The 21519-nt window shown below is 42.3% G+C and overlaps 1 protein-coding gene across 3 annotated transcripts in view; it reads left to right on the forward strand.

Annotated features, from left to right (window-relative positions):
* FNIP2 (folliculin interacting protein 2) overlaps nucleotides 1–21519 on the forward strand; it is a 104940-nt gene that overhangs the window by 24057 nt on the left and 59364 nt on the right. For 2 of the 3 annotated variants that reach the window (XM_077477122.1, XM_077477123.1), the window contains exons 1-2: nucleotides 4002–4448; nucleotides 17922–18048. In XM_077477122.1, the coding sequence (XP_077333248.1) occupies nucleotides 4270–4448; nucleotides 17922–18048 (306 nt within the window). In that variant the 5' untranslated portion in view covers nucleotides 4002–4269. Of the gene's footprint in view, nucleotides 1–4001; nucleotides 4449–17921; nucleotides 18049–21519 lie in introns of those variants that run through there. The other variant, XM_077477125.1, reaches the window with a different exon arrangement.

Here is a 21519-nt window from a genome sequence, read left to right on the forward strand (position 1 = left end):
ACCAGAAGAATAGACTAGAAGAAGAATAATCTGCATAATACATTATTGAAATGCTTGTTGCCTGTTGCACAGTACACACCAACATGCATCATTACCCACATCAACAAGCCATTTATGTGTGCATTATGTCATATAGTCCATCCTGCACCTTCACCTTTTTTGCCTGATCCTGGGTGCACAGTCCGTGGAAACCTTGCAGAAATCGGCGTACCATAAAGAGAATCTTTAATATTTACTGAGATCTCAGTAGATAACATACAGTTAAAACCACTGGCTTTTCAAGACTTTCACCTTGAGAAAGGGGATCTTCAGGCCTGGTTCACACCTATGCAGGTTGCATACTCCAGGTGCACCACTGAAGTTTATGGAACCAAAAACCAGAAAAATGTCCTTGGCCCTTTCCAAAAAATTCACATATATGAGCATTACCCATAGGAAACCATGTTAAATGCACTGTAATGCGTTTTTTTGCAAAACTGGAAATGCAGTAAATGCATAGGTGTGAACCAGGCCTAAAGTAAAGAGATGTGCTGAAATTTCAGCGGCCAAAACATATATGCTTTTGGTGTGTTTTTCATGGGTCATGTGACTCAAAAATGTAACATGGGTGCGTTTTATTGAAGTTTGCTTGCTGTGTTTTCAATGCCTTTCAGTGTGCGTGTTTTTTTTATTTTTTTATTTTTTATTTTTTTACACCATAACGGAAGTGCAATGGACCGGTGTTATAACATGCGTAGAATTTTACAGGGATGCATTTTCCTTGCACTAAAGGTGCCAGTAATGGCTGACATTCGTATTCGTTTATGTTCATGATATTAAAATGCCAACTATAATACAATTCTATTCAAAAAATTATACAGTTAGGTTCATATATATTTAGACATGGGCACACTTTCATACTTTTGGTTCTGAATGCCACCAGAATAAAATGTAAAACATCCAATTTCTAAACAATCCAAACTAAATTGAAGTGCAGACTTTTAGCTTTAATTCAAGGGGTTGAGCATAAATATCAAGTACAAATTTTAGAAACTGCAACCATTTTTTTATTTTTTTTCATACACAGCCCCCCATGTTCAGGGGTTCAAATGTAACTGGACAAATATAATCCATAAATAAAATATATTCATATACTAATATTTTGTTGAGAATCTTTTACTGGCAATGACTGTCTGAAGTATGGACTGGGCTGACAGTATATCTCTAAACACTGCAAAATTCATCTGACTGCTTCTGTCACATCATCAATAAACACCAATGACCCAGTGCCACTGGAAGCCATGCATGTCCATCACACTGCCTCCACCATGTTTTACAAATGTGTGCTTTGACTCATGAGCTGTTCCAAGCCTGCTCCACGTTTTTTTTTTTTTTTTTTTTTTTTTTGGCAAAGTCTAATCTGGCTTTTCTTTTCTTCAGGCTTATGAATGGTTTGCACCTTGTGGTGATCCCTCTGTATTTGCTCTTGTGAAGTCTTCTCTTGATTGTAGACTTTGACAATGATATGCCCACCTCTTGGAGAGTGTCCTTCACTTGTCTGGATGTTGTGAATGGGTTTTTCTTTACCATAGAGAGGATCCTGTGATCATCCACCACTGTAGTCTTTCCTTGGACATCCAGGCCTCTTTATATTACTGAGCTCACCAGTGCGTTCTTCTTTCCTCAGATTTGACCACTCCTAATGTTGCTGTTCTCTCTCTGATGGATTTGTTTTGATGTTTGAAGCCTTGCAATGGCCTGTTTCACTTGCGTGGACAGCTCCTTTGAACACATGATGAAGGTTCACAGCAATAGATTCCAAATGTAAATACCCCACTTAAGCCCCATACACACAATCAGAAAATCGTACAGAAAATGCTGATTTTGAAGTGATCATACCATAATCTGATTGTTAGGCTCTCGAAAGCTCTGTACTATCAAGACAGTCCATCCGATTATTGGATCGGACATGCACGTCAATTTTTTTTTTTTTCGGACGATGCCAGATTGTATGATTTTCATTTTAATCAGTATAGTGGTCGTTTTGAAAATGCAATACAAATGCATTATAACACATGACATCACTTCCGAATTTTTATTCTGTCGTACGAGAATTTTCGTGATTTTAGTAAACTCATCAGATTCGATCTGACATTAGCATGCAAAAAAAAAAAATGGACGATTGTTTTGTCCGATAATCTAATCTCATTGTGTGTACCGGGCATTAAGCCTCGTACAAACGGTACGATTGTTGGCAGGGGATTGTCTGTTGTCCTAAAATCTTACTGTTAGTACACTCCTTTTTGACAATTGTTGTCCAACTTTCGGCCAATAAATGTTGGATGACAAGCTAGTAAATCTTTGGCGGGCAACAGTTTGACGTCAGATTAACGTATGGTCAGTACACAAATCCATCACACAAAAGTCGAAAGTACAAACACACATGCTTGGAATATCTGCTCACCGAACACAAAATTAGCAGAAGGGGCCAAAAGGGTGGCGCTCGAGCTGAAATTCCTCGTAGTACATCACCACGTTTGTGTTTTGTGGCACGACAATTGTGTACCGTTTAGTATGCAAGACATCCTGATATACGCCCTTTTGACAAAAGTCAGATGCTCGGTTGGCCAACAATCGTACTGCGTGTACGAGGCTTTAGAGTCAACTCCAAGACCTTTTACCTGCTTAATTGATGAAGAAATAACAAAGTAGCCCACACCTGACCATGAAAACTCTTTTGGATTTTTGGATTCAATTGTCCAATTAGTTTTAAAAAATGGGGATGGCTATACTTTAAGGCCCCTTTCACACTGGGGTCGGGGTGACGGCGGTAAAACTCTGCTATTTTTAGCTGCGCTTTACTGCCAAAGGGTTAAAACCACCACGCAGCACTATGGCGGTGGTATAGCTGTGCTGCCCCTGACTTTTATTTTTATTTTTTTTCGTTCTGCAGCGCACCGCTCTAGTGTGAAAGCCCTCGGGGCTTTCAAACCGGGGACGCAGCAGCTCTTTCACGCAGCTTTGCAGGTGCTGTTTTTATTCTGATGTTCATACCCTCAAATTAAACCTGAGAGTGCAATTTTAGTCCATATCCATATGATATATTATATTACTTCTTTAAAAAAATAAATAAAATACATGTCGGCCAAGTGCATCCTGAATTTTCAGCTTCGGCACCAAAATTTCCATTAGCCCTGGTTCGCATTGGTGCGATGTGACGTGTCAAATCGGTGGCAATGGCACCATCTTAATCAGTGCAGCATTGCAAATGCAGTATCGCACTGATTTCCAAAAGTAGTTTCTGTACTTTTTAGGGTGTGATTTCTATTGACATCTCTGAAATCGGGACTGACATGCAGGAATGAAATCGTGCGACCGCACACAATTTCATTCCCGCAGTTGGCTTGAACCAAGCCTCAGGTGCACCGCTAATATCGGAGATTCCCTTTTTTGATGTGCAGTTTTTTTTTTTTTTTTTTTTAATGTGCGTTATGACAAGATTTTGGCTTGTGCTACCATGCCCATTGAAATACATTTCCAGTGGAGAATGCCTAGGTGTGAACCCAGCCTGAGTGACCACATTTATGCCATGGACAAACAGAACAACTTGCCAGTGATTGTGATTGGAAATCTAATATCCTGATTGTGTGATTTGCTCACCACTTTTCTCTTCATTCCTACTGCAGGGGGTGCCTGACATCTAACGTGGTGCAGGTCTGATTTTGGTGAGGTTCCTCTATGCAGATCTTGTATACAGTTAGAATCAGGAATCTGTCTGCAGTTTACTTGTCTGCACATGTGTGGATTTGATATCACCGTACAGAATGTGTAGAGGTCTGTGCTTGAGTGACATCTTAGCAGTGTCAGTGTGATTGCAGACAATGCCAGTAAGCAGTCAAGCTGCTTTTTCATTGTCACATGATGAATAGTTCTCACATGACGGTCATCTCCAGCCTAGCCAATGTTTATACACCCTTGCTGCAGAGGGTGTGACCGAAACCGAAGTCCAGCCTTCTGTCAGACATATGGCTGAGTCTTGTGACAGTTTAACGTATGCCTTGTTATTGGAGACCTGGAAAGCATAGCTGGTTGTACCTGTCTGTATGAGATCGGCGATGATTCTTTCAAGCCTTGAATTCAGAAGGAGAAGTCTTGTGTTTTCCAATGTTGGATACGTCCTTTATTTTTCCTCCTTGTTCTGAAAGCTCTTTCCTTCTCCTTTTTTTATTTTTTATGGGATAAATATCTAACACTAACTTGTACCTGTTTTGTGGTTCTGGTACAAAGAAAATGTGTGGGGGTACACAGAGGACTGGCGGCTATGCGGGCTGTTCCTCCAAAAGACTCCGGAACAGGTGGATTGCAACCTGCCTGCTTGCCAACAAGTGTAAAAACTCTGACAGCAGGACAGCGAAAAGCAAATATCGCAAAGATCTCGCCAATCGTTTCCATACGGACTCTGAGTCGAGGTAAAATCTCTGATAGTTTTCAGCGTCAAAAGCTTTTATACTAGATTTGTATTTTATTGCTGTCTCCATTTTAAACTACTTCAGCCCTGCTTCTGCTTTATATTGTATTTGTAATAATCCTTGTTGCATCAATTGTGTATTACTTGAATTGTGATTGTTGCCATAAAATATGAGCAGGTAGTCTGAAGTGTGTTGTTTATTAGAACATGCTTCTAAGCCCTTGTACACACGGTCGGACATTCCGACGCAAAATGTCCGATCGGACCTTGTTGTCAGATAATCCGACCATGTGTGGGCTCCATCGGACTGTTTCCGTCTGAATATCCGACCGACAAAGTTTTAGAGCTGGGATATAAAATTTTCCGACAACATGATCCGATCTGACTTTGTCCAATCATTTGTAGAGAATTCCGATTGGACAAAGTGCCACGCATGCTCAGGTCAAATTCCTAGACCAAAGCTATTGGCTACTAGCCTGAACGTAGTCCCGTCGTAACGAAATAACGTCATCACGTTCCGAACGATCGGATTTTCCAACAACTTTGTCCGACCGTGTGCATGCAACACCAGTTTCGGACAAAATCCGTCAGATAAAATTTGACGGATTTTTTTGTCGGAATGTCCGACCGTGTGTACAAGGGCTAAGAACTACAGGTAGTAGCTTTTCTGTAAAGGAACGCTGTTGTGCTTGGTCGGCTTTGTATGGATATATTTTTTTTTTTTTTTTTTTTTTTTTTACGTCAGAAGTCCTATGCTAGAGACTCATTCATATTGTATCTCATTTATATCTCAGCACGGTATCTCATCATCGTGGTTTATAATTCTTATTTTCACTATTCTTTATTAATTAATCCGTCAAAATTACAAACCTTCCTATTATAGATATAGATATAGATAGAGATATATATATATATATATATATATATATATATATATATATATATATATATATATATATATATATATATATATATATATATATATATATATATATATATATATATATTTTCTAAATTGAGCATGTTTTGTATGTCAAAATATATATTTGTTTTTATTTTTATGGGATGCAGTCTGCAGTGCAATAAATACATCTACTTTTCAGTGGGCATTTCTTGTATGAATGGCCGCGCCTTCTTAACGTGAGAATGACTGACGCCAGTGACAATTACTTTTTTTATTTTGCATATTTTTCTATAGATGATTAAAGCAGAATTCAATCTTCCTTTCATTTTCAGCCAAAGCTGCCATCTTGGCCTCTGCTTGATATTCCATGGCCATGATGCCGCACATGTGATCCAGTATGACACCAGCCATTTGATGGTTTGGCTGCGAGCGCAACCAGTGTGACAGTTAAATTCCAGGCACGTGCCAGGAATGTAACTGTTTTATGAACCTGCTAAATTGATGGGTTTAGTTCAGCTTTTAAGTATAAATTAAATTAATATTATTATATATATATTTTTTTTTTTTTTTTTTTTACATTTTGAAATGTAAATGAAATACGGAATGGTTAGGGGAGAAAAAAGGTCAATTGTGGTTTTAAAGGTTCACTACTTTTTTATAGAAAGTGTTTTTTTTTTTTTTTTTCATCTGAGGACAAATTTTGTCTGAATTACTGTAGCTGGCAATTAAGGTGGTAAGTAAGGAGTTTTCTGGAGGAAACTATTTTTTCAAATGCATAGACCTCTTGGAGGCTGGTGGTATGATTAGCCTTGATTTGTTGCAGTACTGATGAGACCAAAAATAAACACTTCACTTTTGTACTAATTGATGTACAGAGTTGAATCTCATAACTTACACTCACTGTTGGAGTGTTTGTTCTCAGTGTCCCCCTCCTAAGGCTGGGTCCACACTTGAGAACACAGCGGGAGTCCAGTGTGTCTCCATTCACTGTTACAGGTCCGATTTAAGCCTGACTTTTGGGCTGAAACAGACCAAAAGACGCACAGGGCTCCTGTGCAATTGGCATCGGAGCCACTGCAGAAATGTGTGAACCGACTCCATAGAGAGCCAGTCACGATCTCCTGCTATGCAAATTGGATGCGGGAATCCTGGATTCATTTTGCATAGGTGTTAACCCAGCCTTACTCTTGATGGCCCCTTTTAGTCCCAGTTCACACTGCTGCTGTGCAAATTGCATCAGTTTAGAGTGTGATATCAAGTGCGAATTTCACAACGCGATTTCTGTTTGTCGCGTGCAGTTTCAACCATTGGCTCATCAGCTGTTAGTGCGTTGCCCCGCTGACAGCTGAAATGTATATAAAAGAATGCCGGTGTTCTGGCATATTCAGTCAGGCCATTGGATACTGTCCGCCCTGTACTGCGCAGGCGCAGTGGTTGCGCAGTACAGAGCAGAAGGATCTTTGCAAAATCTCCGAAGATGAACGGCGCCTGGGCCGTGAGTGGAGGTGCTAGCTCCACTATCCAAGTGGACATAGGGCTGCCGATATTAGAGGGCCCCTCGCGGGCTCGCCGCGCTTTGGCATGGCCTCGCTATGCTCGGCTCTTTTATATTCTAACTCTATGTCCACTTGGATGGTGGGGCTAGAACCTGGACTCAGCGCAGGCGCCATTCATCTTCGGCTATTTTTGGAATCTGTGTGTGCTGTGTACTGCGCATGTGCAGTACACAGCGGACACTATCCGATGGGGGACACAATATGATAGGACACCGGCAATGAAAAATCCAGACAGAAAACCGCCCCCCAAATTCCACACCATTTTTGATAAGTCCTTTTATTTAAAAAAAAAAAAAACGGAACAGGATTGTCCTGTGTCAGCGGATGTACACAGTCCAGCTTGGGATCAAGCCCACATGTCTGACCCCATAGCAAGCACTTGCTATGGGGTCAGAGACCGAAGAAGAGGAGCCAAGATTGCTGATGGGGAACCACAGAAGAGGTGGTTTGGGGCTGGTCTGTGCATTAAGCCCCATACACACTATCAGATTTTCTGCTGATTTTTGTCTTCAGGTTTAACCAAAACCATATACCGTATTTATCGGTGTATAACACGCACCCCAAGTTTAGGAGGGAATTTTAAGGAAAGAAATTTTTAGGAGGGAAGTTTAAGGGGAAAAAAATCTTACTTTTTAAATGCCCATCAATGCAGCCTTGTCCATCATTTGCAGCCTTGTCAGTTTCATGTTCAGCTTTGCCGTTTAAAAATGGACACCCGGCTCTGTATCTCGGCGGCGCTCTGTAGCTCTCGGTGACTTTCAGCCATTCTCGGCAGCTTGCGCCTGAAAGCTGCCCACAGCCTCGCAATCGTCAAGTGATCGGCGTATAACCTGCACCCGCGATTTTCCCCTGATTTTAAGGGGGAAAAAAGTGCGTGTTATATGCCGATAAATACGGTAATATGAGGTCAAACCTTAGGAGTTTAATTTTGTATCCAATCAGGCAGGGCTTTGCACTACATGGTTTTGGTAAATCTGAAGACAAAAATCAGCAGAAAATCTGATAGTGTGTATGGGACTTTACTGTTGCACAGATCAGGTACATATACATGTTTATTTAGAAAAATATTTTGCCTTTTTAAAACCACTTTGAAAGCGGCATGAAGTCCAAAGACAAAAATTTAATTTATTGCAGCTTACCATTTCTTAGCTGTGGCTGCGTCAGTTTTTTTTTTTTTTTTTTTTTTTTTTTCTTGTTGATCCAGCCAGTAAGGGCCGGTTCACACAGCGATGCGCGGCGAGGCGTCTCCGACTTACCTCGCCGCGACTTGCAGAGGACTTCTGTATAGAAGTCAATGCAAGTCGCCCCCGAAGTCGCCCCGAAGTAGTACAGGAACCTTTTTTCTGAGTCGAGTCGCTCCTCTCAGAACGGTTCCATAGTACTGAATGGGGGCGACTTGCGGGAGCGAGGCGAGGCGAGCCGTGTCGCCTCGCCTCGCCTCGCTGTGTGAACCGGCCCTTAATCTGTTTTTCATTGTCCTAGAACAGGCCAGACCATTGAGACAAACACTTTTAACACTAACAGGGTTGCTTACAATGGTCTTCTTCCTTATTTTTTTTTTTTTTTTTAACCTTTTTTTATGTAAAAAAAAAAAAACGTTATCCCAAAAAGAAATAACTGTTGTTGTAACTGCTTAGTCCTCATGTATGCTGCTGAACGGACATTTAGGAAGCAGATGGGCATTTTTTTTTCCAACTGCTCCTGACCTCTAAGTTCTCTTATCAGTACATGTACACAGGGTTGTTTCTAGGCAGTTGAGTTTGAAAGGCTTTTTTTGGAATGCAAAAAAAAAAATGGGTTTAGAGGCATTGCAAACCCTTCTAAACGCGGTAACTTGCATTTAGCCATGTTTTCGTTTAGAGGCATTTTTAACTTGGCTACTTTGAATTTTTTTAAAAAAACGCTTCTAAATGCAATTGCGGCATGTAAACGTGGCAAAACAGACGTTTTTAAACGTGGGTTACTATGTGTCAAGTTAAATCGTTCCAGAGAGGTTGTAAAAACGTCTCTTGGAAATGAAGCCATAGTGTTCGCTGGAATTTGGCTTAGTCATGTCCATGTAAATCTGCTAGTTCTCTTTTTTTAAGGTTACATTGACATGGGCTGTTAGTATAACCTACGATTTCCAATGGTAGGAATTTGTGTGTGTGTGTGTGTGTGTGTGTGACGCTGCAGCCACTCAGCATATAGATACTGGCTGACGGCAGCTATCTGAGAAAAGTTACCTACAGTGACTGCATTTTGTGTGCATCCAGCCAGGATTATCGGTGGTAATCACTGGCTGTCTGACCAGTCCTGGGTAGCTGCGGCTGGCGTCAGCCTGTCATTGTTTTGTATAGGCTGAATGGCTGCAGCTATTCACACAACTGTCACTTCAGACTTGGGAATCCTCAGTACTTCAAATTTTTGCTTGCTTTAATCACTTCCAGGCTGCCCTTGGGTTATGGCAGCAGAAAGCTGCCATAACCCCGTTTTTTTTTTTTTTTTTGTTTTTTTTTCTTAAAGTGGTGTTCCACTTTATTATTTTTATCTTTCAGTCAGCCACAAATACTGCAGCTGCTGACTTTTTTAATAATTGGACACTTTCCTATCCCAGGGTCCAGGGATGCGGGGGATCGAAGCCCTGCTCGACTCAGCCTCTGCTTGGCGGCACCGACATTTTAACTGTGGGCGCCTGGCTGTGGCTTCATAGCCGGGCAGCCACTGCGCATGCACGAGCTGCGCCATTACTGGCCACGCAACAATCATCTGGGACCTGTCACGTGTCCCAGATGATTGACAAGAGGGAGGGGGGAGAGGCGATCTCCCTTCCTGCGCCAAGGGAAGTGACCTCAGGAGCCCAGGCGCCGAAGGAGGCAGACGACGAGGGACCCCCTAGCAACAGGCATTTAGAGGTGAGTAAAAAAAAAAAAAAAAAGAAAATTCTCTAAATGTTTTTTTTTTTGTTTTTTTTTTGTTTAGGGTAGAATAAGATAAAAGTGGTCTCTGCGGCAGATTCACAGAGAGATCGCTTTTTATTGGCGGGGGGAGAGGTGCCCCTCCCGTTGTGTTCTGGTGGTCTCCGACGCTTACCAGTAGCAATGGAGATGATCTGGTCCTTCCCCTCAGAGGCACTGTGTCGAATGAGGGAATATTTTCCCCACTCTACTCAGTGTTGTTGGATGATTGCAGCGACGGCAAACCTCCCTTCCGCCCAATGGCCCTAAAGCAGGCATATGCAATTAGCGGACCTCCAGCTGTTGCAGAACTACAAGTTCCATGAGGCATAGCAAGACTCTGACAGCCACAAGCATGACACCCAGAGGCAGAGGCATGATGGGACCTGTAGTTTTGCAACAGCTGGAGGACCACTAATTGCATATACCTGCCCTAAAGGAAAATACTTTTTTTCAATAAAATATATATATTTTTTTAAAATGCAGTGCATAATGGCTCATTATGCCTTTTTTGCCTTACAGGGCGTTTTTATTTTTATTTTTTGCAGGTATACAACTGTTTTAAGTGGTTAACCATTTTTAATTTTGGAATAAATTGGCTTACAAAAAAAAAATAAAAAATCATTCATTAACTGAGACTTTTCCATCCTGTTTTTATTTTTTATTTTTTTTTGTGGGGTTTAATACTGTTTTAACTCGGACCTTCGTGTGTAGAGGACTTGTTCAGGGACGGTATAGACTGTAGAGCAATGTTTCCCACCGGGGCCAGTGATGGATTTGATGCACTTGGGAAACCCTGACATAAAAAATGCATAATTATTCCAGTGGCATTAAGCAGCTTTTTGGACCAAGTAACATTCATGCCGCGTACACAGAACCGGACTTTCCGGCAGACTAGGTTCGACGGAATCAGTCCGTTGGACAATCTGGTCGTGTGTGGGCTAATCCGATTTGTGTTTTGTTTTTTGTTTTTTTTTTGTTTAAAAAATCCGGCAGACCTAGAAATAGAACATGTTTCAAATCTGTCCAACTGACTAAATTCCTATCGGGAAAACCGTTAGTCTATATGCTGGTCCGACGGACCAAATACGACGCAAGGGAAGCTATTAGCTATTGGCTATTGGCTACTGGCTACTGAACTTCCTTTTATTAGTCCCGTCGTACGTCATCACGTTCAAAATGAATGGACTTAGTCCGTTTGTGTGTGGGCAAGTCCATTAGTTCGGAAAGGACCGTCGGGAACTCGGACCAAAAGACCGTCGGACCTAGTCTGCCGGAAAGTCCAGTCGTGTGTATGCGGCATAACACTGATTAATTTGCTTACATTGGGCACTTTTTTGGGAATTTCCATTAATTCCTGTTCCTCTGGTTGCACTCATGGAATTTGGAAGTGAGGGGAATCTCCCCAAAACAGACACAGGCCTTACTAATAATATACCCTTCAGTCACAGCCTCTGCCAGGTTCTTATTCCTGGGCTGATGCATAAAAACTACAGGAAAGGAAAAGTGTCAGGGTTGTTAACCAGTCTGTGTTTACTGCTGTATGAAAATGACAGCTGTCATCTCAATTTTTACTTGGGACGCTATCTTTTTTTATTTGTCCTGTCTGTCTCAATGAGCTCTTGGCTGCTTGGATAGCAGTTGATTGATTTGAAAGCAATGTATGTTTATGGATTTGTAGTACAGAACAGTAGGATCTAGACTCCATTCAGTCCTGATCGTGGGCGAAACCACCACAATACCAAATCGCTGCAAAACACGAGACGTATTTGCAATGCCATTACTTCTAATCGCGCCGCTATTTGGCTGCAGTTGTCAGGCGGTAAATTGTGATACGTTCATGGCAAATCGCAACTCTGTCACCTAATAGAAGTTCATGTTCCTTTTTTGAGTGACAAGCATAGCTCATTGCAATTCCAGCGCGATTAGGGTGCCATTAAGGCTCTATTAAGGCCTGATCGCAGGCAAAATCAAAATGCGGGATGAGCTTGCGATGCCACTACTTCTGCGATCTTGTCGCACAGCAAATCTCGCTGCAATCGCAATGGGCTTCGCTTGTCGCTCAAAAAGGAACATGAGCTTCTTTTGGGCGACAGCGTGGCAGTTTGTGATTTGCTACGTGACAATTGTGGCAAAATAGCGGCGCGATTGGGATGCAAGTAATGGCATTGTAAACGTGTCCTGTGTTTTTGCAGTGATTTGGGATCGTGGCGATTTCACCCGTGATCAGTGGTAGTAGCGCCTTACAGTAGAGTCCTTTTGTAACAAATGAATTTCGTTTTCTGTCTGAAGCTGCTATTTTTAAGGCCTCTTGCACACGGTAGTGGTGTTTGTGCATCTGCTTTTTTGGACGTAGTTTTGTGCGTTTTTATTTGTGCATATTTTGCACCTATTTGCACATATATGCACATACAATGCATTCCTAGGGAGAGCCATATATATATTTGGGCTTGTGTGTGTAATATAATTTTTTTTATTTTTCTCAAGAATACACAGTGCTTGTTTACACGCCTGTGTGTACAGTCACATTTTAAACAATAGGCTGCATTTTAGATCGGTTAAAAAAAATAACAAAACAAAACACACTGTGCTGAGCTTTTTCAAGCTGCAGTGTACAAGATTCCTAAGTGATCTTTATAACTGGTGTGTTGAAACTACTATCAATAGACACTTTGTAATCCCAGCCAAGGAAATGTGGACGTTTATGGTGCAGTGTAACTAGGATTTATCTAAATCATGAGCTTGGTCTAGTCCCTTTTCATGTCTCTACCTACACATGGATTCTGTGTATTGATCATCTCTTGTCGTCAGGGTTGGGTGATCCACCAGAGGAAGAGGCAGGAATTGGCTAGTATGAGTGCTGACAGGAGGTGAACACAGGGTAATATGGGTGTGCGGTGTATTGTGAGCACTACCTACACAATACAGAATGGAAGAGCAGCCATCAGTCTGCTCAGCAGCTTTTGTCATGAGGGTGAAGGGCGGGCAGCTCGTAGTCATCTGATAGTCTTGTGCTTTGGAATAAACCCCAAATAAAGGTGAGGGCAATATCAGTCCATTGCACACTGGACAGTCTGGCCATGCAGACTAGCAGAAAAAAGCATGGATTATATGGAAAGGTATTTATATTGCTTTGTTCTTTGCATTTGCTTGCAATTACTTGGCAGTTGTCTCATTGATTATATTCAAATCTGTGTCCTGCCTGAATTTTTTATTTTTTTTTTTTTTTTTTTTTTTTTTTTTTTTGTGGCTTGTTGGCATTTGGGGTTTTAAACGTGGTAAAAAAATGCAGTAAATTGACGTTCTCCGAAAACTTTAGCTTTCATTTTCTGAATGATGCACAAGGCTTTTGTAGGCATTACACTTTATGCTCTTATTGATGGCATATTGCAATTTATCCCATTTTTATTATAAAAAAATAAATATATATATTTATACCATTCCTTTTTTTTTTTTTCCCCAGTGAACTGATGCTTTGCATTTGCAGATTAAAGTAACACAGATTGACTCTAAGATGGCCCCACCAGCAGCACATACTTGCCTTCCCTTCACAAGCCCTCTGCAAACAAAGGAAAAAAACATCTGGTACTTATGGGTATAAGGGATCATGCAATTCCCTCCCATGTAACAACGCTGGCAGTTGGCTGTGGGGCAGCCAGTATTGTCATATGAGGGACAGACTAAAACCTTGTATAAGCTGTAAATTGTAGCTAAATCTCTCCACTTCCTGCAACAGCCTAGTACACACTATGAGAAAATTGGACCAAAAAAAATACTGTTTTATGAGCGATTGTCCGATGATCTGATCGTTGGTATACAGCTTTCAAGAGCTGGTCATGACGGTTCATCTGAAATTATTTGAAGGGATGATACCAGAACTATGGATTTGCATTTAATCAGTAAAAAATCAATCCATGAAAGAATACAATATATTACATCATCGCGGGAAGTTTTATGCTGTTTTACAAGATTTTTTTGTAACGCTAGTAATCTGATTTCTGATCTGATCAGATTCCTGTATGAGACTGGCATGCAGGGGGAAAAAAAATTGTCAGATATTCTCATCGTGTGTACCAGGCTTCAGGGAAGGCAAGTACTGTACATCTGGTGGGGCTGGCAATAAAGCCCAACTCTATCACTTCAAATAGTTTGTTCGGACCAAGCTGGCCCAAACAATTTCCTTTTACTTATACATATGGCTGCTCTCAGCACTCCTGTTCTCTTCCAAAAAAAATAAAAAATCTTGGCTTGAGTGCCGTTTTTAGCCTTTCACGGGAATCTTTGTATTTTATGAAGGAATAGAAAGCTTCCTCTGGTTGACATGTAGGTTGTGACATCATCCACCTGCTTCTCCATCTCTCCCATTGAGGGGAAGCTTTATATTCATTGCTCCAAAAAATAAAATAAAAATTAATAATAATAAAAAAAAAATCTTTCCAATTTCAAGTGTGAGGGACATTCGATCCTATTGCCACTTGAGCCAGTAGTAATTATTGTAAAAAAAAAATTGAGCATTAATTTATTGTCTAAATACTTATTGGTAACTCTATACCGAACTGATGTTCCAAGGCATGCTGTAATGTGCTAACTGAGGATACTCTGTCCTCATTTACTGTCAAGAAAAAATACAAGGCTTACTGCGTATGGCTGAGCTGCGTTGATTTTGGCTGAACAGATGGGAAAACCCCCATCCTGCTGCCAGGACACCATGGTGTAAACTGTATGTAGCGGATACTACATAGTTTATACAGTGCTGACAGCTGCATATATTGGTAATTCTCAATTTTGTATGCATAGATAATAGGGTGCAGCAGCAGCAAAGAGGTTAGAGGGATGTGATGAAGATATACTTAAGGGAAATCTCCCTGCTGATGTCTCAAAAGATATGATAAAATTGCCTGTCAAAGCTGAAATATGAGAATTGGGTGGAGCCAACCTGTACAGGCAGGCCTGGACTGGCCATAGGGCCCACCAGGCCATATGTTCTAACAAGTGCGGCCTGTTCAGCTGGAGACAAGTGGCTAACACAGACCGCAGTCGCCACTCGTCTCCCGCTATGCAGACATGCCTGTGACTCCTCTCCCAGCTCTTCCACCTTACGCCTGCCCTGATAGGATAACATCTTTAGTGGGGTGGGAGAGCCAGAGGTCTGCACAGAGAGCAGGAGTGGATAAAAATCAATGATATATATATATATATATATATATATATATATATATATATATATATATATCTCATTTTTTTTTAACTTTCTTTTGGAGTAAAAATCTATCTAAAGATAGTTTTCCATTTAAGATGCATTAATCATTTTTTGGTTTATTCTGCATGCAATGGAGCTTGGTTATGTAGCATGAGGCTGTATAGTCTGCAATAGCTACATTTTAGGTAAACTCATTCAATGAATGCAAGCTGAGATAACCGGCACTGGCAGTGCTATTGTTTTAATAAAATAAAATAATTTGAGTAGTACTACTATGTGTGATTAACCTAAAATCTGTTCTGATATCACCGTTTTACTAACCTGACAGCTTATTATTCTAAATAGGAAGCCTTCATTTTGTTTGCAAATATTAAAGTGGAGTTCCATCCAAAAGTGGCACTTCCACTTTACGCACTCCTCGCCACCCTTGCATGCCACATTTGGAATGTAATTTTTTTTTTTGGAAGGGGTGGCTATCTAGTTTTGACAGGTTTTTCCTGTCTCACTTCCTGCTTTGGCAGTCCCCTTGCCGGTGACTCCTCTCTCCCATGGTGCCCCCCCCCCTTTTCAGTAATCTTCTGGCACATGTCACAGGTCCCAGAAGATTGGCTGGCCACTATGAGCGCAGCGTGACTTGCGTATGCGCCCGGGTGTGAACCCATAAGTTGTTACAGCCGGGTGCCCACACTTGCAATGCCGGCACCATGGCAAGGGAGGGGAAGAGGAACAAGGCTTCGGGCTGGCCGCAGCGCTGGACCGTGGACCGAGTGTCTATTAACCACTTCAGCCCCGGACCATTTGGTTGCTCAAAGACCAGAGGGTTTTTTGCGATGCGGCACTGCGTTACTTTAACTGACAATTGCGCGGTCATGCTACGTGGATCACAAACAAAATTGACGTCCTTTTTTTCCCACAAATAGCTTTCTTTTGGTGATATTTTTATTTTTTGCGCTATAAACAAAAAAGAGCGTTCATTTTGAAAAAAGCAATTATTTTATGCTATAATAAATATCCCCAAAAATATATAAAAAGAACACTTTTTTTTTTTTTTTTTCCCTCGGTTTAGGCTAATACGTTTTTTTTATTCTACATATTTTTGGTAAAAAAAAAAACGCAATAAGCGATTGATTTGCGCAAAAGTTATAGCGTCTGCAAAATAGGGGAAACTTTTATGGCATTTTTATTAATAAATTATTTATTTTTTACTAGTAATGGCGGCGATCTTGTTTACATCAGCTTTTTTCCGTTCTTCCCCTCCGTGAGATGATCGCGGGTATCACCGGGGACATTGAGTCCGCGGGACCAGGGCTCGACAAACCCCAGGCGCCAGGTCGCCAATGCGACCAGAAATCGCAACCTGGCGCCTAAGCTGCCACCAGCCCACTCATTATTGATGCCCCAGACATGCAGCGCATTAACACTGACTGCCGTCGTCCTCCCTCCTCCACACGCAGCAGCGCCGTGCTAAGTGTGTGAAACTGACAAGCAATAGAGAGAGGAGGATCTGCCAGATTACAGCTTGATGTCGGGGGGGACGGGACCCGGCCGGGGTGGGCCAGCAGCTATCAACGCACACAGCCAATGGGATCTGGGCAGGCCGCTACGCGTATGTGGCCCCACCCCTTTTCTTAAGCAGCCCAATCGTTGGCTGGTGTTTGATAGTTCCTGAGTCCTGCCCACCCGGCCGGGCACCGCCCACCCCGACAACGAGCTCAAATCTGACAGATCTGCCTCACTGTTACTTGTCAATTTCACACAGCTGGGTCCCGCCCATTCCGACATTAAGCTAAATTCTGACAGCTCCTCTGTTACATTTCAGTAACAGAGTGCTCCATGTGAAACCTGCCAGTGCCATCTGCCAGTGCCACTGCCAATCAGTGCCACCTGCTAGTGCCAACCAGTGCCACCGCCAATCAATACCACCTGCAACCACCTGCCAGTGCCACCATCAGTCAGTGCCACCTGCCAGTGCCGAGTGCCACCGCTAATCAGTGCCACCTGCCACCAACCAGTGCCACCTGCCAGTGCCATCGCTAATCAGTGCCACCGCCAACCAGTGCCACCTCCAATCGGTGCCATCTGCCAGTGACAACTAGTGCCACCGTCAACCAGGGCCACCTGCCATCCCCAACCAGCGCCACCTGCCATTTCCAAACCAGTGCCACCTGTTAATCGGTGCCACCAGTAGTGTCACCTGCCAGTTCCAACCAGTGTCACCTGCCAGTGCCATTTGGCAGTTCCACGTGCCAGCCAGTACCACCTGTTGCCAGCCTTACTCTTTCTGGTCAGCCCATAACCCTGATGTAACAGCGTTTCATTGGAGTTATTGACTGGGTGCTCCATTGTGAGTTAGGGATAGGGGGTGGAAATTGGTGACCTTACCCCGGAAGCTGACAATCCATACCACTCTAAAAAAAAAAAAAAAAAACTGGCTCTTAACTTTTTTTTAACTGGCTCCTAAATTCAAAGCAAATTTGTCAACCCCTGCGCGGGACCCGCAATCACACTCGCAAAGCTTGTGGAGGGCGCGCCCACAAAGCCACGTCTCAAAGGGCAACGTACAGGTACGTTATTATGCCTGTACGTGCCCTTCTGCCGACGTATATTGGCGTGAGCTGGTCGGCAAGGGGTTAAGTCAGCAGATACTTTTATTTTATTTTTTTAAGAGACGTGAAACTCGCGTTTTATAGCCACAAATGTTTGCAAGCGTTGTCTTTGTTTTCACATGCCTGGGTCAGTATATGGAGTACATGGTTTAATCTAAAGAAAATGCAATCCTTTCTTTCTAAAGCTTATTACTATATTACAATATCAGCTCTTCCTGTTACCACATCTCAGTCTACACCTCACTGACCAAACTCCATGTTTTTATTCACAGCTGGCCTTGTTCAGAGTTCGACTTGAATTGCATTCGCTTGATTGTTTACCAGGACTGTGAAAGAAGAGGAAGGCAGGTCTTATTCGACTCTAAAGCGGTTAATGAAATAAAAACTGAAACCACCCAGGTGAGAAGATAAATGTGTGGTGGTGGTGTTTTTTTGTTTTTGTTTTTGTTTTTGTTTTTTATTGTAGTGTTGTGTGTTTGTTTGTTTTTTTTTGTTTTTTTTTTCCATTTTATGTAGTTTTTAATTTTGTAGCTGAATGTTTATTTTAATAATGTAGCTCTTCTATTGTGCATCATCTTGGTAGAACTGAAAGACCTTGCAGGGACTGGTCTAGGTATTGATCGAGCTAGTGTAGAAATGAGAACTCTTCTGTGCCAAGCTCTGTATAGATTTGTGCTTTGTGTTGATAGGCTCTTATTTATGCAGTACTAATACTACACAGTAATTGTTGCTCAAATGTCGGTGCATTTTTTACAGTTGGCATTTTGCATTATTTGAATTGTGCATTTTTGCATTTCTAGCACACTCTCTAGCGTGATCTTCTGTAACCAGCACAAAATTCATGATACCCCAAGTTTATTCTGCTTTCCACCTACTGCCATTTGCAGACCTCAGTATTGGTCAGTGAGGCTTCCAAACATTATAGTTATGGGCCAATAGTGTTTGAAGTGTCAACTTTGTTAATTCAGTCAGTATTTTCGCAGATTTCTTTGCCTTTACAGTGGTACTAAACCCACAGATTGAACGGTTTCCTAAAACTTACTTGAATTATGACTTTTCCAGTTACCAGTGTGCTTAAAGTGATTGTAAAGTCTTGTGTTTTTTTTCCTATAAAAATACCAAACATGTTTGGTTGCAGTGGATTTGCACAGAGCAGCCCAGACCCTCCACTTTTCGGGTCCCTCTTCTGTGCTCCTGGCCCCTCCCTCCTATTCAGTGCCCCCACAGCAAGCAACTTGCTATGGGGGCACCCAAGCCAAGTCACGGCTCCCTGTGTCCATTGAGGCTGGGTTCACACCTAATACTTATGCGGCTCCCATGCATCCTGGTTCACCGCTTTCGGGCCTGATTTCAGCCCAAATTTTTGGCTGAATTCGGACCTAAAACCGACCAAAAGATGCATAGGGCTCCTAGGCTCGAAAAATATGACCCAATTACTGGCCTCTAGGGCTCCTGTGCAAATTCGCACTGGAGCCGCAGCAGAGATATGCAAACTGACTCCATAGAGAGCCAGTCACAATCTCCTGCTATTGCAAATTGGATGAGTGGAACCCACATCCAATTCCCAATGGTGTGAACCCAGCCTTAGACATGGAGCCCAGACCTGGCCGTGCCCCCTCTCTCTGCTGATTGGCTAGCTGACTCTGACAGCGGCGGCAGCCAATGACGCCGCTGCTGTGTCTTAGCCAATCGGGAGGGAGAATGTTGGACAGCTGAGACATTCATGGACAGAAGACAGACCTCAGGTAAGTGTTGGGGGGGGGGGTGTGGTTGGGTTGCTGCACACAGATGCCTTTTTATCCTAACATTAAGATATTAAAAAAAAAAAACCTTCTACATTTACAACCACTTTAAGTCAGTCATTTGATTTTTTTTTTTTTTTGCATGCATGCATGCATGCCACAGTAATACCTTGGCAGCCTCCCCCCCCCCCCCCCCCCCTGGAGACTGTAGTTTATATGCCAAAAGAGATTGTGCAACCTTGCCTATGTTTTTATTGTAACAAAAATAGTTCTGGTGTAAATTTGACTTCCTGATAACTTTACACACAACGATATGACCTAAGAAGTGAGGTGATTAATGTGGGAGTGTGCACAATGCCTGAGAACATCACATGATCACTTGAACTAGAGTCCGCTAGCAATTCATGCAACGTCTGATCATCTGCGTGTGATCAGTCCGAGTTTACTGGCCTGCTGTCAGTGACTTTCATCCAGTTATAAGGTCATGTGATTTGACAAGTCTGAGCCCTAATGAGATAATGAGATTATTAAGCTGTTGTACCTGTGTGTAAGAACACTTAGAACAAGCTGTAAAAATAAAATACTTGGGGTACTCTGGAATAGATATAATCTCCTTTTCAGATTTGTGGATGTGTACGTTATCCATGATTATTTGCCGTTTTTGGAATTTCTAACCAAAAAACTGCTTTAAAATGTTTTAGTCTTCTTTTTTTTTTTTTTTTTTTTTTAAATGGGTGCAGTCATATTTACTTATTGCATACTGAGACTTAGATTCCTGCTTTTAAAGTGCTAAACGGTGGATATGCTTTACTGTTCCGTCACACAATTCACTTACCATGTGTCGCATATTGGATTTTATTATTGGAGAAACAAGTGGTTGCTTTGTAGTATTTAATGTTTATGGTGTATCAAAATATTGGATAAACTTCGTAGAAAAAGCATAATGGTTGCTTTATGCCATGGGTGTCCAAACTTTTTTCAAAGAGGGCCAGATTTGATGAAGTGAACATGCGTGAGGGCAGACCATTTTGCCTGACATTCTTTGAACTGTTAAAATTCGGTCTTAGCCCTTATACACACAGTCGGAGATTCCGACAACCAAATCCGTCGGAGTTATTCCGACGGATTAATTCTGGAAGAGGTCCGGAAGTGATGTTGCATACACACGGTCGGACCAAGTTGTCGGAAAATCCGATTGTACATAACGTGATGACGTTATTTCGTTACGACGGGACTATGTTCAGGCTAGTAGCCAATAGCTTTAGTCTAGGAATTTGATCTGAGCATGCCTGGCACTTTGTCCGTCGGAGTAGGCTACACATGATTGGAGTATGTCCGATCAGAGCATTTTGTCTGAAAATATTTCCGGCAAGTTGGAAAAGTTGGTCCGTCGGATATTCCGACGGAAACCTTCCGATGCAGACCACACACAGTCGGAATATCCGACAAAACGGTCCGATAGGAAAGATTCCGACGGAATCTTCTACCGTGTGTACAAGGGCTAAGAGTGTTAGTTCGAGCACTAATACACTGCCCAACAAGAATTCTCTTGCCTTTGTGGCTGTGTATGGTGAAGAGATGAGCTTGGGCGTATTTGGATATACCGTATTTATTGGCGTATAACACGCACCTTCACTTTAAAAGGGAAGTTTCAGGAAAAAAAAATTATTTTAAATAAAGAACTGTGAAGCAAAATAATGGTCAGTGCCCATCAATTCAGCCTCACAAGTGCCCATCTGCAGATCTACTATTGCCAGGAACGCAGCATCCACCATAGCCGGGAATGCCCCCACCATAGCCGGGAACACACTGACGAGCGCCAAAGATTACCTACAGGAGAATCTCCTGTTTACACGGCAGCCTCTCTAATAGAAAGTCCCGCCTCCTTTGATGGACAAAACAGTCGTCCAATGACAGAGGCCACCTGTAAATTCTCCTGTGTATATGGCGCTCGGTCCCGCCTCCTCCCTGTCACTTCCAAGGCATATACATCTTTTGTGGCGCTGGGAGATCGTCGGGGGGGGGCGATCTCCCAGCGCCCCATGATAATTATGTGTATGTATGTCGAAATAACCAGGCGGGCTGGACTTTGGACATGCCTGCTTATGCATACAGCAGACATTGGGCA

Source organism: Lithobates pipiens, unplaced genomic scaffold (assembly GCF_037356315.1).
Source record: "Lithobates pipiens isolate NorthernLeopardFrog02 unplaced genomic scaffold, aLitPip1_a1.2 Scaffold_13, whole genome shotgun sequence".
NCBI classification, from domain to species: Eukaryota; Metazoa; Chordata; class Amphibia; order Anura; family Ranidae; genus Lithobates; species Lithobates pipiens.